A 15,931-nucleotide genomic window follows, 5' to 3' on the forward strand; every position below is an offset into this window, starting at 1 on the left:
ACAAAATAAGGACAGGGTGCCAGAGGCCAAATCCAGGCTTTTTCACTTCCAAATGTACCAAACTGTACAAAAGAGAGGTGTACGACAGGGGAGCAGTACTGAGAACCTGTTCAGGCCAATCGCACTGTAGATGATCTTGAAACCTTGCTTGAACCTGCCAGGGGAATCTATGCAAAAGAGATTCTGTGTGTGTGCATGCATGCACACGTGTGTGTGTATGTGTGCACATAAGTGAGGGAGAGGCTAGGGGAGAAATGTTATAGACCACTCAAATTCATTATTGTGCCAATTACTGTGCAGGAGGCCCTATGACAAGTTATGAATTGTGAGTATTTGAAATTAAAGAGTCACATATGCTAAAATAAGATGCCATTTTGTTTTCTAAGTTTTTCAAGGAAGTGTTATCAAAAGCATGAAGCCCCCACCCCCCATCATCCCTCCTACTACAACCTCAAAGCATCTTGATTTTATTTTTAGAAAAACAAGGGAATGCTTTGGAGTTCATCAGGTTCTGCCAGTATGATCCTAGGTGCCAAATGTCACAACCACTGACAGGCCATCTCCATATCTGTCACCCTTGTTTTCATACTCAGTTGCATAACTGTTCTATTGTGGACAGTAAAATTGTTCCCATTTCACGGGTGTTCCCCTAGTTACCTTTTCTCCAAGATGTGCAGTATCCAGGTTAGGAGACTGTGATCTTGAATCAGCTCGTAGGCAGCTCTGGTGACACGGGCAGCATTTTGTAATATCTCCAGAATACGACTCTGAAACAGAAAATATAATTTGTCCTTTTACAAAATTAGAATATAGTCAGGATCTAATTATTACCAACCTTTCAGAAGGGCATAATTAGCAATCTGACTGGTAGCTGGAATCTGATCAACTTGAAGTTAAAAAGTATTACCAAACACCGCATGTTCTTAGCAACCCCAGGGAAGAAAAAACATTCTCATTTCAAGGCTTCATACACACAGATGCTAATCTTAAAAAGAAGTCTTAAGGTAGCAAGACAATTTTCTCTTTTTTGTCCAAGATTTTGGTACCTAACCGAGATACTTTTAACAGACTGGATTTCTCAGGGTGGATGCTTATGAACACGAGGGCTTCTGGCATGTGAGTCCTCTTCCTGCTAAAGCACTGTACAGGTAACATGCTGGGTAGGGAATAAGGAGACCTAAAAAGGCAAAGGCTCTGACCTTATAAGCAAAACTGCCGTATGTGCAGTATTTCCCACGAAGCAGTAGAAATATGACTAGAGCCAGACCACCAGTTGATGCAACTGAGTGAGGTTCCATGATGGCAGGAACCAGTTCCAATTTCAGTGGACAAGGATGTGACTCCAGTTTAGACATAAGCGATTATTTCCCCCTCCACACATACACAAGGATCAACAAGGAACAGATCTTGAAGAGGACAAGGGAAGAGTTAACTGCTCCTTTCTGTTTTGCATTTGTTTAAGATCTCCAAACCATGCAAACTTTTGTATGTTTGGGTCTTTTTTGTTTTTTGTTTTTTTAATTCTTACCTGGGAGCTCTCATCACACAAAGGACTGTTGAAAAAGGAAAGAATGACCTGGAAAATCCTCTGGTAGTCATAAAGCTCATAGCAATGTTTATCACGCAGCCCTTCTCCAAGAAATCGGAGAATCCACTCACGTTCTGTTTTGTACTAGAAGCCATAAGAAAAATGCCACCATCAGACACTTCGAAATAATGCCTGCTCGTAAGAACACAAAAAAACTGGTTCCCTGGAAGTGCCAGCACAGTGTTTAACAGCTTTTTCTGGACTTCTCAACTTTCATCCCTATCAAATTTAATCAATAACATCCATCAGGAACAGTTACTCTGTAGCCCAAATATGCACTGATAATGGAACTTTGTTTCTAAAATATCTCAGTCAAACTCAACATTAATTATCTAAACTCAAATATGAATGTAAGCTAGCTAGGGCAGAACATACTGCTTGTGCTTACAGAGCACACACAGTACAATTAATGATTTCATTATGTCTTACCACTAAGAAACCAACAAAAGAAACCCAGAAATAAGACTTCTAATTCCATTATAAAACAACAAAAAAGATGCCTCTAGAATAAGATTTCATTGCATTTTAATGGCTTTTTTCTATTATTTTCTGAAGAATTAGTGGATATCTAAAGGTGTAATTCTTTCATTACCTCAAAATCAAAACTGTAGAAAAGCTGGAAAAACCCTGGTACTTTCCTCAGGTCCAAATACTGGTGTGACAGAAGGAATCTGTTTACCTTTATGTACATGTGCTCCTCTGTGAAAAGAAACAATGGTTATCACGGAGGACAACATTCCCAATACACAACCACATAGAAAAATAAATGGAACCTGTATTTTCCAGTGTTTCAGCTGTCAGAACAGTACATTAATTACAGCAAGAACGCCTTCTGCTCTAAGGCTGATTATATTGTTGGCCATCCCTCCTCTTCTCTTCCCCAAACTGAAAATCTCTTTCAGACTGCACACAAAGCAGGTGAGAAGATAAACATTCAACATGGCACTGATTTCAGCAAATCCAGTGTTACTTCATTGACAAAACAGAAATCGATGGCAAAGTGATAAGCAAATCTCTCTGCATTTCAAGACCAGCATTTCACATTAGGCAATCATAATTTTTAACCTACAGACCAGACATGTCCTGAATGAGCAGTAGAACAAGTTGCCCAGAGGGACTATACAGTCTCCATCCTCGGAGGCTTTCTAGGATTAGTCTAGAGGTCTGAAGGTTTTCTAGGATAAAGGCCTGCACAAAGCGGCCCGTTCTATAGCTGGCCCTGCCACAGGCAGAGGGTTTAGTTAGAGACCTCACAAGGTCCCTTCCAAACTGAACTACTCCCCAGTGCTATGATCTTCTTTTGCAACAGTGACTTACGTTCACTCAACATCTAAGGACACAAAGACACTTGGGCCAACCTACTCTGATCTGCTGAACAGGACCCACATACTCATCTAGTCCTCTGTCCGCTTCCAACCCAAAACTACGAGGAGGCAGTGGCTTCATCCCTGATGAATCAGGCTGGTTTTATACACCGATCAAAATGGCACTTCCCACTTCTCCAGTACAGCAGTCTACACAAGTACTGAAAGTTTTTTTTTGGAACACAGGAGAGTCATACTTCATGGCTCCTGCCAGTGTCACAGCTATCTCATCTTTCAGTATCGGTCAAGGACATTACTCCATGCACAGTGACTCACCCCAGGAGTACAACATGCACAGTAGGTTACAGTACCTGGCTTCAGAATCTGCTGTGCCACACGAGCGATGTAGAGGGTCAAAGAGAAGGTAAATCTGAGGTTCGGCTGCCTGATTCCATTTTGCACAGTATCCAAGAGATACAGCAACTGTAGCACAAGAACCCAGGGGAGAAAATCTTGAACCGTAACCCAAACATATACAACAGGAGAGCATGAATGCATAAATAAGCTTTTAGGATATTTCATAGCCATAAATCAAATACCAATCCCATCAGGATTTCCATTCCTACAAACAGAATTCCCAAGAATTTCTAAAACACATTTTCCCGCCTTTTTCTGCCCATTGATTACAAAAGAAGGAAACACAAAGCGATAGAGGAGAAACAATGGAACAGAGGATAAAAAGTTTCTTTTAGCTCTTTCACCGTGTGTATGTAGATGGACTCTCCCTGAAGTGTCCATGACCTAAAATGTCTAACCTGACAAAACTATAAATTGAGCTCAGTCTTACCTGACTCTTCTCTCGAAAGCGAGCTCCTTCCAGATGAGAACGAAAGGAAGCCAGGACAAAATACGCCACTGCTCTCATGTTGGAATCATAGCTGCTAAGGGCAGCTACTGTTAGGCCCAGGGCATTGACTTCAACAAACTTGTGACATGCCACTACACACTCTGTATGGGAAGAGGTTAAAAAATGAAAGAAGAACACCCAGAGCATTATACTGACATGTCACAGAGAATAAAACAGCACTGTAATCCTTAATAAAACTTCTATTCATAAACACCAATTTCTAGATCTACCCCTACGAACTATTATTACAGCGCAAGCTGAAGGCTCCTTCAGCTAACAAAGGTATCCCACAAACCATTCTGAACAGGAATTCTTTTACCTGTTTCAGAAAAATTAAGTACAAAGAAGAACATGAGGGAAAATTCTCCTCAAAACATTTTCTGGGCAATTGATAAGGCTGTGTCTGAAAGAAAGATAGCATAGCCAACAAAAAGCCAATCTGCACTAAAGAAAGAGCTTCCGTAAAAAAGCGTACAGGAGAATAATACATAAATAAGCCATTAGCCACACCAGCTGTTACTGCACAGGCATGAGTGATTCCGCTGGTAAGGCACGTTCCAAGCAAAGTACTAAATTATACCCCTATGTTCTTCTGGGACAAACAAAATCCAGCAACGAACAGTAACCAGCCAAACAGAAAACACACCCTTGAATCCAACATTTATTTTCCATAGTGTTTTACCATTAGAATTTATGGAGTTTCTCATTTAAGGTCTGTGTGTTTTGAAAAGCTTGTGCCATTTCTACCCACTGATGGCTAGAAATGGCTTGATGTAAAAACTCCAGAGTATCTCCTGTGCTATTTCTGTTCCATTTACCAGTAATGGAATACAACGGCACCTCAGTTGTATTTTATCAGCTAAACTGCAAATGTACTGCAGTCCTCCATTTAGCAACAATATTCACATATTTTCTTGTAACTCACACTGAAAGTCAAGAGGACGTTTCTAAGAGACATATTCTTATTTAAGAAGAGGCTGTAGTCTTACTGACACGTACGTATACTTGGCCTACCGATTTCCTCCCCCACCAACACCCACACACAACTAATATATATATATATATTTATGTAAAAAACACAGATAATTTATGTCCCCACACCAGCAGCAGGGCTGTTTCTCTCATCTTCTCCTCAACTGCCAGAAGTTCTGCTTCTGTTTCATGCCTGGCAGTTTCATAGCCAGCTCTGCTAGTTATGGGCCAGGCAGTGGCAAGGTCTCTACCTCCCAGCACTGCCCCCCAGCCAGCCCACTGCTACGTGACCAATGCAAAGGCATCACTGAATTGCAATAACAGATCTTTTCAGCAAGTGGTTTTACAAGTTATTTCAATAATAACAATTACTGTACACTTCCCTACACCACTCCTCACCAAAGCACATCATGTTTAACAGGCGTAATGCAAAACACCTCAGTCATTCTCCTAGTGAGGAAAAAGATCCCTCAATTTGTTAGCATGGGATCTCTCTCACATTACCAGAGCTCACACAGATACAGCTCTACCCCCCACTCTACCTCTAGACACTGAACAAAGCCACCTCCTGACTACCAAAGTAAAAATGGTGAGAGGAGTAGCAACAACAGGGCAGGAGAAAGAGAAACAGAGCCCAGTAAGACACCTAATCTATGCCTTCTGCTACCTTCTGCCTGTGGCAAAGCAACTCCACACCTCCCACTCCTCAGGCAAGATGCAAGGTAAGCACTGGGAAATGGATGCTTTCTATTGAATCCTAAGTGAACATGCAAAGATAATCCAAAATTTGTCTGTCTGCAGAGGCTTCCTCATTGCTTAAGGACATCTTACACATAGCCCTGACCTGTACAACATCCCCTCTTCAGTACAGAATCAAATATACGTTGTATGCCCTTTCACAGCAAGCCACCACACAGCTCTCCTTCAGACTTCAGTTCTTGAGAACCACTAATGTACACCAACTAGACAGACAAAGTGAATAAATTTATGGGGTGGTACCACATAATGAAATCCAAGGTCGTCACTTCAGCAGTAAAGTTCATGCTGGTCACAGAAAGATTTATTTGGAAAACTTTCTTTCACTGAAAACATGCAGTGGAAATATTTTCCATCCAGCTGACCTTGAAGAGTGTGTTCATCAACTAACGTAAAATAACAAGCTATTATTAAAAAAAAAAAAGTTAATTCTATGTCTGACATACGGTTTGTTTAAAGTACCTTGAGAACCATGATGGAAAAGCTTTTCACAAGATGCTTATCAGAGCTAAAGTTAGACAGAACTCACTATCTGCCCAACTCCAGATTCTTTACTCAGTGAGCATTAAACACTGTGCAGTAAGTCTGTGTTTATAAATTTAGCAGTTACATAACATCTGTGCACAGGGCACTGTGCAGCCAGTACAAAGAGCAAATAAATAAAGAGGAATTGGGTATTCCAAAAGCAGCTGACATGGTTTAGAAGCACCATGGGACTTGAACTCATAAATCACTTGGGCCCTTTAAAAATGTTAGGACACAGACTCTTAGTGTGGCGCAGTTAAGGGAACTATTTTTCCCCTCTCCAGTTTTAAAGTCTGCCTATGTCAGGATAGCCACTGCCTCCACAGCTCTGCAAGAACACGATGTGCAAGAGCTCCCTCAGCCCCACTGCTCCCACACAAGTGGTCATCATCCCTGGCTGACTCTAGCACTGCTAAGGCCGACCTGCAGCCACCAAATCCCTCCCACCAGTTAAGGTGATGGCCTCCAGGCTAAGGGTGATGACAGGTACATGACAGCAGCACTTTTTCCAACTATTACACCCAGGTTCAAAAGACACTGACTGTCCATGCTCTTCGTCTATACCAGCCTCAAAGATCAAGCATTAACTGGATTGTCTAAGATCCCTCCTACTGCAAAATGCCAAATAGTTCTGGTACCTTTTTTCCCTCAGGAGACAAAAACACAGTTCTTTTTACTGTTGTCAAAATTATACAGAGCAGTTTACAACTATGAATAAGTATAGGCTAAGAACACACAAAACAGGTACTGTACTGCAAGTGCACAGGTGAACAAAGAAGAATTGTAAGTATGATCTCACTGAAAGACAGTTACCAGCTTGCCAATTGCTTCTGATATTATTGTTATGGAAAGCCAAATCCATCTATAATTACATAGTGATTAACCATAACCAATCAACATAGGGAGGGAGCTGGTTAGGAAATTCCTTATGATACTTGTCTCACTTTGATCTTTAAGCGTTCTCTAAATAGTGTACCTGTGAAGTACAGCAGAGATATGCATATGCGAATCAGGGTCACGTCAAACAAGAGAAGTGAGGCTACGCAACTAGTTTTCAAGCACCGTGTTGATCTCACCAAACTTTCCAACAATTCTGCGCACAGGCCTGTTCATGACAAACTCCACGCATCTCCATCTGATGGAAAATGAGTTGGCTGAAGCTTCCCTGTACTACAACCACAGCCTGCAACAGGCCAGCTCTCCAGTCAACGCAGTCACAGTGCCCCTCACAGAAAGCAGCACCCCTGTGGAGATTCACTCTGGTCAGGAAACAACTTCATTCTGGCTGATGATCCAGGGTGATCCAACCAGAAACGGTGGTTTCTGCTTTATGCCCAGAGAACTCCACAACATTGCAGGGCACATTCTCCAACCTACCCTACCTCTGCCCAGTTCCCACTGAGAACACAGCTGAAAGGAAGGAGCCGATTACGGCTCCCAAAAACTCAGCCCCAAAGCAGCCCTATCAGCTGCAGGTGGGGCACTGCACGTAGCAGCAGAAGGTACCATCTCTCCCATGCTTGTTTTGCTCATCAAAATGCTATGACACCACAGCTGATGCAGTATACAGCTCTACACATTCACCAGAAAAAAAAAAATACAACTTTCCAGTACGGAATATTCCCTGCTGATCCCTCTTAATTTTCTTATTACATTGTGCTGGATTTTGTGATATACAGAATGCTAGATCAGAGAACATAAATCTTTGTCTACTTTTGTTTCCAGTTCCAGTTTAAAAACCCCTCCTCATCTTAGGTAGATAGGTCCCTCTACATAGGTTAACCCACCACATTTAACAGAGATGTGAGGGAGCACCTAGTCATCTGAACAAGAGCAGCTTGGCAGGAATGCCCATCTGCTGCCACGTCACTCTGCTTCTGAAGTAGCCCAATCTCACTAGTTATATTGCATTACTTGGAAAAGTGCTTTTAAAAAAAACCCAAAAGTTTAATGCCAATTATACCTTGTTACTTTTTAAGTCATTCTGAAAATTACAGTGCAATGCAGTAGGTAGTTAAGTGATGTATCTTTCTTCTCTCCAAAGCAAGGCACAAATGTCTTTGTGGTACTAGCTTTTAGATGAAGAATAACAGCGCTACACAAGGAGCCAGACAGCTCCTGCAGCACAGTAAAATGACACTAAATATCAAAGAAGAACATTCACTTTACCTGGTCTAGTCAGTTCACTGAAGAGCTGAAGTAGGAAACAAGGATCATAGAAGTCATCAAGACTCTTGACACTTTCATCTCTATATAGTGACTCCTGTACCTCCTGAAACCAAATTCAAACCAGCATTTGTAAGGAACAACACAACTTTCCAGCTTGGTTTCAAACTTCCCCAACGAATTCATGGCATTATAAAGGGCTGGGAGAGGGCAGTCAACAATAACTCTTGCAAAAATGTAATGCAACACAGCGTGAGACATGCTTGTGTTTAAATCTGGCTTTCACTATCATGGTTCCAAAACTATTTTTTCTGACTAGCACTAACTGGTATAGAAGCACATTATCAAACTGTATGAAAGACGGAAGAGCTCACTGTCAGTGGATCCTTGCACAGTCAAATTTAACAACTGTTTAAAAGTCAAATTCTGGTCTCACTTACACATGGCAATCTCAGCACTGCTGTACAATCACACCTGCCAACAAGATGTGGTCCATATACTGCAATTAATTTGAAAAGTGCTCCTAAATAATTAATTCCAGCCCTCATATGAGCTTAAATTACTCTCCTGATGTAAACAATTTGCAGTGTATTACATGAATGCAAGAAATTAATTACTAAAGTGAAAGGCTCTTTTCCTACATCAAGAGAAGGGTAATTCAGCAGTGTGAACCAAAGCACCTGTGATGACAGAAGACGGCGATGCTGAGGGAAAGACAGAATTGTCTTCATCATCTTTTCTCGGTCTAGCAGGCACAGAATCTCTTCCATGCTTGGCTGCTGCCATAGTGACTTCCCTAGACTCTTGCAAGTCTTGTGATGCTCCACAGCTGCTGGACCCCATAGGAGGATTCTTAAACATTGTTAAAAGTAAAGGCATTAGTCAACAGACTGCTAGCACTGAGTGAAAAGCAATTACAGAGGATATAAATTAGTATTTAAACTTTCCCTTCACTTGTACTTCTTATCCTGTGGGAACTTGAAACTAGAATTTGTTTCCCTGGCAACACCTTTTTCATCCATCCAAAAGCTTTTCAAATTCAGTCTGATGGTGTATCATTAACTATTTCCTACTCTGTTAATCCAAGTCAGAACTTATCTTCTCAGAAAAAATGCTTTTTTATTTAAGCTATAAATGCAGGTAAGTAAGACAGCAGCTGCATGAAGAGACAGTGATGAAGACCTAGTCATACAAGGTTGTCTCAAAAGCAACTGGTATTTCAAACCAGCATCACAGTGGTTCAGTAAAACAAATCCTCACTCTCCTCCTCTGAGTTGCTCCTTGGACCCCTCCTTACTTTGCCTGTGCTTGAAGTGCTAATGATACTGTCATTTTTTATGTGGGTCCTGCCGGCAGCATGCCTCACTGTCAATGAAGCAGCTAGAGGGGCGATGTTAGGCTTCTTATAATCCAGACCCTGGAGGATCCCATTTGTAACACAAGTTGGTCTCTGCTGGGTTATACATACAGCACTCCTGAACGTTCTCTAAATTCACTCAAACTCTTCAGTGCTGGGATCAAACCTAACCAAGTGTTTGGCTACCAATTCACTTCAGGGTACAGTATAAAATTGTTTCTCCTTTAAAAAGGCTACAAAATTTTTTGGATCTAACTACTTCTGAAATCAGTCTCCTCCTCACATTAACACCCTCCCATTTGCAAACACTTCAGTGAAGACTTATGCAGGATGTGGCAAGGGCCAGAGCCCTGGCTTCTGGAAGCCTCTTTGACTCCCTACTAACAAAAACTTTCCTGTCCCCCTTTATAGGCTGCAAGGATTATCTATATTCTCAGACAAAGCTAAGGGAGGGTCTTAATTCAGAGTCCAGTCCTGCTCCAGCTGCCTGAGCCAGTACTCTTGCACTGCTGTTAATATTTATGCCCATACCTCAAAGACAGAAAAGTGCATTTCAGCAAGGCAGACCAAAAACATCAGTGTATGTAATAACTGTTAGCAACAGACTTTCCTGTGGACTGCTTGGGCACAGGGCCTGAAAAGGAACTGGTTATTTTAAACAATACATGGTTCTCTCTTAGGAAGCATGTAGATGAATTGCAAGGTTGCGCTGTAAGAAGAGCTACAGTCCAGACTGGTGAAAGACAAGGACGGCATTGATACCATGTTAGTACCCCAAAACTAACAATACACGTGTTAATGCAAGAGATTACATATCACTCCTCCACTGGCATATTTCTCTCCTCTCCAGCAAAACACCAGAGCCAAATATCATGCACACAGGGGCAAGATTATTGAAAAGGGCAAAGACTGTGCTGAGTGCCAAATCCTGTATCCCAAGGGAACAAGGAAAGGGAAGAATTCCTACACTAGCTTTGGCCTTCATCTGATGAAATCCCTATAGTGGGCTCTTACCGTGGAGAATGAGCAATTACTGAAATAAGACAGTCCCTCATCTAACCTACAGACAACCAAAAGTTTGGGCAACACACAAGAATTATGTTAAGAATAGGAAATACATAGAAAAAATGTTTCCAAAAGCAGCATTCACCTCTAGGTTTGACCTTGCTCGCTGCTTATCTCAGTTAAATAAGTCCCTGGAAAAATGCCAATTGTGAGACTGCTTATTTGTGTGTAGTTAATTGAACAAAGGAAAGTAGTCAGCTTACCTGGAATTTATAAGACTTTGATTATTTTTCTCATATAACCGAAGTAGTAGCAGTATCTTCTGATCTAAAAAACAAGATGAACCCCAAAGTCAGTCACCTATGAAGACAAAAACCAGATCTAGAAGGAAGTACCTTTTCCAGGATAACACACTTACCTACAGCACTCAGTGTAGCCCCGTAGGCACCCAGCAACACAGCAAGGTGGCTGCTCTCACAGAGAGAAGGGCTGAGCTTCACAACTGTCAGCAGTATATCCACCAAGGCCTCTGAAATAAACACACAGCTTTAGCTTTGTTGTTCTGTCTGTTAGATAGTGCATATATAAATACGCACACACACACATATACTGCCCTCTCTAAATAGATGCACACACAGTACTGTACTGTATTTTAGATCAAGATCTACCTCTATAAATACCAAAACCCATTCCCCTGACTTAACTGAAGGATGACTACGATGCATTTAATTCAAGTGGAAGAATTTTTTTTTAACAATGTTAAAAAAGTATTTCCAAGCTGGACACAGATGTCATTGTGAAACTTTCCATGTGTACATGTTTGCTCTCTGGTTAAAAAGAAGTGCTATACCCTATCCCACCATACCATAGCTCCCTCCTCTCCCAGGAAGGCATCTTAAGTTAGCTCAGGAGTTGCACAGACTAAAGGCAGACATCTCAGCAACCTCCCCAAGCTACTCAAGAAGTTAGAGCATGAACTTTTATGTTCTTACCCCAGCCGCAGTAACTTGTCAAAACGGTTCTACATTGTGCATTGAAACAGGGGTCATCGCTGCAGAATCCAATTAGTTAGCAAGCTACAGGAACTCTGCCCTGGGGCATACAAAAATTACCCACCTTTGTTTTGTAACTAGCTAAGAAACAGATCAAGTAAGTGATCAGGTTACTCAAAGGCAAACAGGGCATCTGTGGCAGATTCAAGACTTGAATCCAGTTTTCTTTACTCCCTGTACCTGAAAAGGCATGGGCCTTTCCCCCTAGTATCTACAGGAATACATAATGTCAAAACAAAACAGATCATAATGACAACAGCCTGAATGAATGCACTCGACACCAAGCTTCTGAATTACTGACATTAGCCTCAAAGAATCCATCTTGCTGCCCTACAGAAACACATTCAAAAGGTAAAACATGTACAACAGGCAGTAAAATCTATTACTTAGTTTTAATTTCACTAAATTTGTGACTTCACAAGGGCTTTTTGCTCTTTTTAGATGATTTAAAACTTTAAAGTTTGTTTACATGTTGCTCACCGATATACACAAAACTGGTTATCAACATACTGCTCTGAGAATTTCCTCCCCTTTTTATACAGCTTGTCCAGTCACAGAATCTGAAAACCCCATACAGTGGGCAAAGTTGAGTGTATGTAGATTAAATGATTACTTCAAGATCAGTTGGCAGAGATGAAGAAACAAAGCCAATCGTACATGTGAACAAGCACCCAATTTATATTGCTCATGAAAGGATATTTCTCTTGAAAGGTTACGATACCAAATACACATCATTAAAATTAACTTTTTTGATACAGCTTGCAAAATCAACTTAAAATCTTCTGTATCAACCTATTTTAAAACAGGTTTAAAGGTCACACACATTTCTAACAGGAACTATATGCACTTCTGTGATCTTATGCTAACATCCTCACAGAAACCAAAAGAACCAATTCAAGATTTCAACAGGGTTCACAAAACTAAAACCAACCAACCAAAAAAACCCAAACCCATCTCTTCAGTAGTTTTAGAAACATGTTTAAAACCAGTAGTAATAAAATTAATGCAACATTTGGATTCAAGCAGAGGTAGAATTTAAAACTAAACGCTAATATTCCAGAACCATTCAATAGCTCTGCAAGTATATGTAGGTGGATAGGTTACTGGATGGACAGAATATAACGTGAGAAAGACAAAATTACTAAATAGAGTTAAAGGAAAGATGATTAAAAAAATACCTCTTGTCTGTGTGTTTGTGCCATCTTCTTCTCTTGACCTCAGTATGGCTGACAAAAATAGAGAGTGCTGTGTGACCATCATATGAAGTTTGGAGAGCTTGACTAAGCTCTGACTAAGTGTGGATTCTTTCTTGTATAATAACTGAATAGCAATGTTCAGGACTTTCAAAAATGCTTCATCTCTGTAGCGGTACCTTTAGAAGCAAGGATCACAGAAGAATCAAATCCCAACCAAACCCAAGGAAAACTTCTTGGAAAAAAAAAACTGTTTAAGAAATGAGAACTTTGCAAAGAAAGCAAACATAAAAAAATCAAAACAAAAACAAAAAAAGAAAATACATGCACCTTTTTCCCTGAGCCGTTCTCATTTAATTCTTTTTAAGCTATACTGACATCCAATTATAAACAATAAAAGAGAATCAACACACAGTCACACTTGTGGCTGCACTGATCTTAATAAAGTACTGGAATTTTGCCTACTAACACGTCAGGCAGAACAGATTAACACTTCAGATTAACACTTCTACCTCCACAGAAGCTAAGACTACCCTAACCTATTTTTATTTCTTTTATTTAAATGATTTACATTTAAAGGTGAAAGATCTGATTCTGTTTTCATATGAACTGTATTTAAGAAATACCTTAAATAAAAACAAGTTATATGAGCATAAAGCTTCTTTATGCCAGTTGAAAAGAAGATAGTCTAGCTATCCAGTTAGCTATGTTAGTTATGCTAACTAAAGCACAAAATCCAATGCCTGCAGTTGTGCTGGTTCAGGCTCCAATGAAGCCACGAGTATGACGGGAAGTGCATCCTGAGAAACAAGGAGCATTGTCAAATCTGACTGGATTCAAGGGAGATAGTATGTAACACAGGACAAAGCCAAGTGAACAGAACTGCACCTCCTACGGCACCTTTGGTGCATCTCAAAATTACTTACTTGAGTCCTGTCTTCACAAGGTTGTACCACTCATCTGGGTCCACTTCTTCAACAAAGCACTGTGCACACAGTAAGCAAAAACAGGTATTTACATTTAGCACAGAGAGCTTCTGCAGATCAAGACCAGCAATTTTTGTTCAACAGACACACTAACAACATGCACGCCAAGCACTCAGGTGAGATAACAGGAAAGAAAGGTCTTGGATACAAGAATCCTACCTCCTGATTCAAATGAAACTGCAAGTCTTGTTTTGTTGGTCCTGGCAGCAAGGGAGTATACGGGCTGTACGCAATTAAAAAGTAAGCTGCTCTGTAGGTACCAAAAAAGCCAGAACCTTGAAACTTCACACTCCCAAAGTGTGAAAGGAATAAAAAGCTGGCAAGTCAAAGCAATAGACTCAGGTACTAGGGTTTTGTGTACCTACCATATGTGCTTAAGCTAATCAGCCTTTGTGGAAAACATGGATGGCTGGGTGTACATGTTCTTGACAAAAAGTGATCTTCCCTGAAATGCTATAAACCACAAAAAACAACAATCAATTTTAAGAAGACTGACAGCTGCATGTGCTGGCAGTCCCGATAGTGGTAGCTGCTAACCTCATCAGGCCTGTGAACACCATCAGGATGAACACTATGAGGTGGCCCCTCAGGTCCTGCAAGACTCTTGTCCTGCACAGTCATGTCCTAAGAGGGAGTCTCACCAGAAGCCAGGAAGCCATCAAAGGCATTTGTTGCCTGCAGAGACCTTCATTTTTATAGCTTACATGGATCTGCCTACCTTACTGAACTAGTACAGAGGGAATAATCAAGTAGTGTTCTTTATGATCACAGTCTGGATTTCTACCTATTATCAGCCAGATTTCTGCCACAAACTTCAGACGGTATGACACGTGGGTCTTGTCAGAAGTGTCTCTATCACTTTTTTTTTTAATAAGAACATCCATTGGCAACCTTTGGTTTTTAACTCCTGAACACCTCAAACTGTCATTTTCAAAAGGAGCCTGTTAGCAGAAAGCCATCAAAAAGAACTCAAAATTGCTTCTTATAAAGGATTAACTCCACAAAAGCTACTGAAAGCCCATAGAAGCCATAATCTATAAAAATAGATTAAATTAAAAATAGAAAATAAAGTCCAATCTATGTTTACCCAAGACACAAGAGCATAATAACACATATACACACACAGTCATATTCTGGCAATGCAGATAAAAAAAAGTCTCACCAGTAATTCTTCTAGCCTCAGCAGCATGGACCTCTCTGCTTCTCCCTTGCTTTCATCTTTACTGCTGCTGTACATGACAATTAACCCCTTCATGCAGGCTGATAACAGGCGTCTCCTCCAGAAATGCAGCTCTTCAGAGTTTTCAAGCACTCTAGATATGGCATCTGCCACTGTCCAACTGCAGCAAGACATTTATTTATTTATTCATTAATGTTGTAACATGCTTTTTGTATACGTTAAAGATGTCTCGCTGCCAAAGCATAAATTACAGATTCTTGGAGAAGAGGATGTTGTTGTTGTTCACAATATTTGTATTCATGCCTATACTATGACAACGCTTTATAAGACAAACCAAATTCCGAAACAAGGCAACAGGATTTGCCTACCTCTCATTACTTTCTGCTTTCTCAAGAGCAGCAGGAAGCTGATCAATAAGGTTTTGCAGCCCTTTGCTTTCTGAAGATGGCAACAACTTTGAAAGAACTTGCAGTTTCACAGTGGTCTCGTGCAAGGATTCTGTGTCGTGAAATACACTGCAAAGCTCCTTCCACAGAGCTTTCCTCAAGACAGGTTTAACCCCCGAGACAACTGTTGGGAGACAGCAGGGGACATAGGTTCCACCATCGAAGTGTGTTAAGCAACAACAGACTTATAATTACAAAAATCCCAAACCACTTTCCTAATCAAGGCCCAGATTACTTAGTTTCTAGGAAATTATACTGCAGTAGCTGCTAATCTGCTATAAAGAAGCGCACTCTGTATTGTTCCATAGTGCCATTAGGAAGTATTTAACATATGTACCAGACAATTGCTTGCTACACAGCTGAAATGACTAGACAAGGGCAAACAATGCAGACCTTCAAAAGAGGTACTTCCTGATAAGAAACCTTGTCCTTGTATCTCAGGAAGGATGAAACTTCACCAGTTCACTGACCCTGGGCTCAAAGGAAATGTTCTC

The 15,931-nt window shown here is 40.7% G+C and overlaps 1 protein-coding gene across 1 annotated transcript in view; it reads right to left on the reverse strand.

Moving 5' to 3' along the window:
* URB1 (URB1 ribosome biogenesis homolog) overlaps positions 1-15,931 on the reverse strand; it is a 53,931-nt gene that overhangs the window by 5,771 nt on the left and 32,229 nt on the right. The window contains exons 23-35 of the mRNA XM_037376343.1: positions 15,360-15,561; positions 14,974-15,151; positions 13,752-13,810; positions 12,811-13,004; positions 10,999-11,109; positions 10,844-10,907; positions 8,899-9,070; positions 8,222-8,324; positions 3,740-3,900; positions 3,264-3,375; positions 2,181-2,287; positions 1,529-1,672; positions 658-767 (exon numbers count right to left, since the gene is read on the reverse strand). Of these exons, the coding sequence (XP_037232240.1) occupies positions 658-767; positions 1,529-1,672; positions 2,181-2,287; positions 3,264-3,375; positions 3,740-3,900; positions 8,222-8,324; positions 8,899-9,070; positions 10,844-10,907; positions 10,999-11,109; positions 12,811-13,004; positions 13,752-13,810; positions 14,974-15,151; positions 15,360-15,561 (1,717 nt within the window). The remainder of the gene's footprint in view (positions 1-657; positions 768-1,528; positions 1,673-2,180; positions 2,288-3,263; positions 3,376-3,739; positions 3,901-8,221; positions 8,325-8,898; positions 9,071-10,843; positions 10,908-10,998; positions 11,110-12,810; positions 13,005-13,751; positions 13,811-14,973; positions 15,152-15,359; positions 15,562-15,931) is intronic.

Source organism: Falco rusticolus, chromosome 2 (assembly GCF_015220075.1).
Source record: "Falco rusticolus isolate bFalRus1 chromosome 2, bFalRus1.pri, whole genome shotgun sequence".
Lineage (NCBI taxonomy): Eukaryota > Metazoa > Chordata > Aves > Falconiformes > Falconidae > Falco > Falco rusticolus.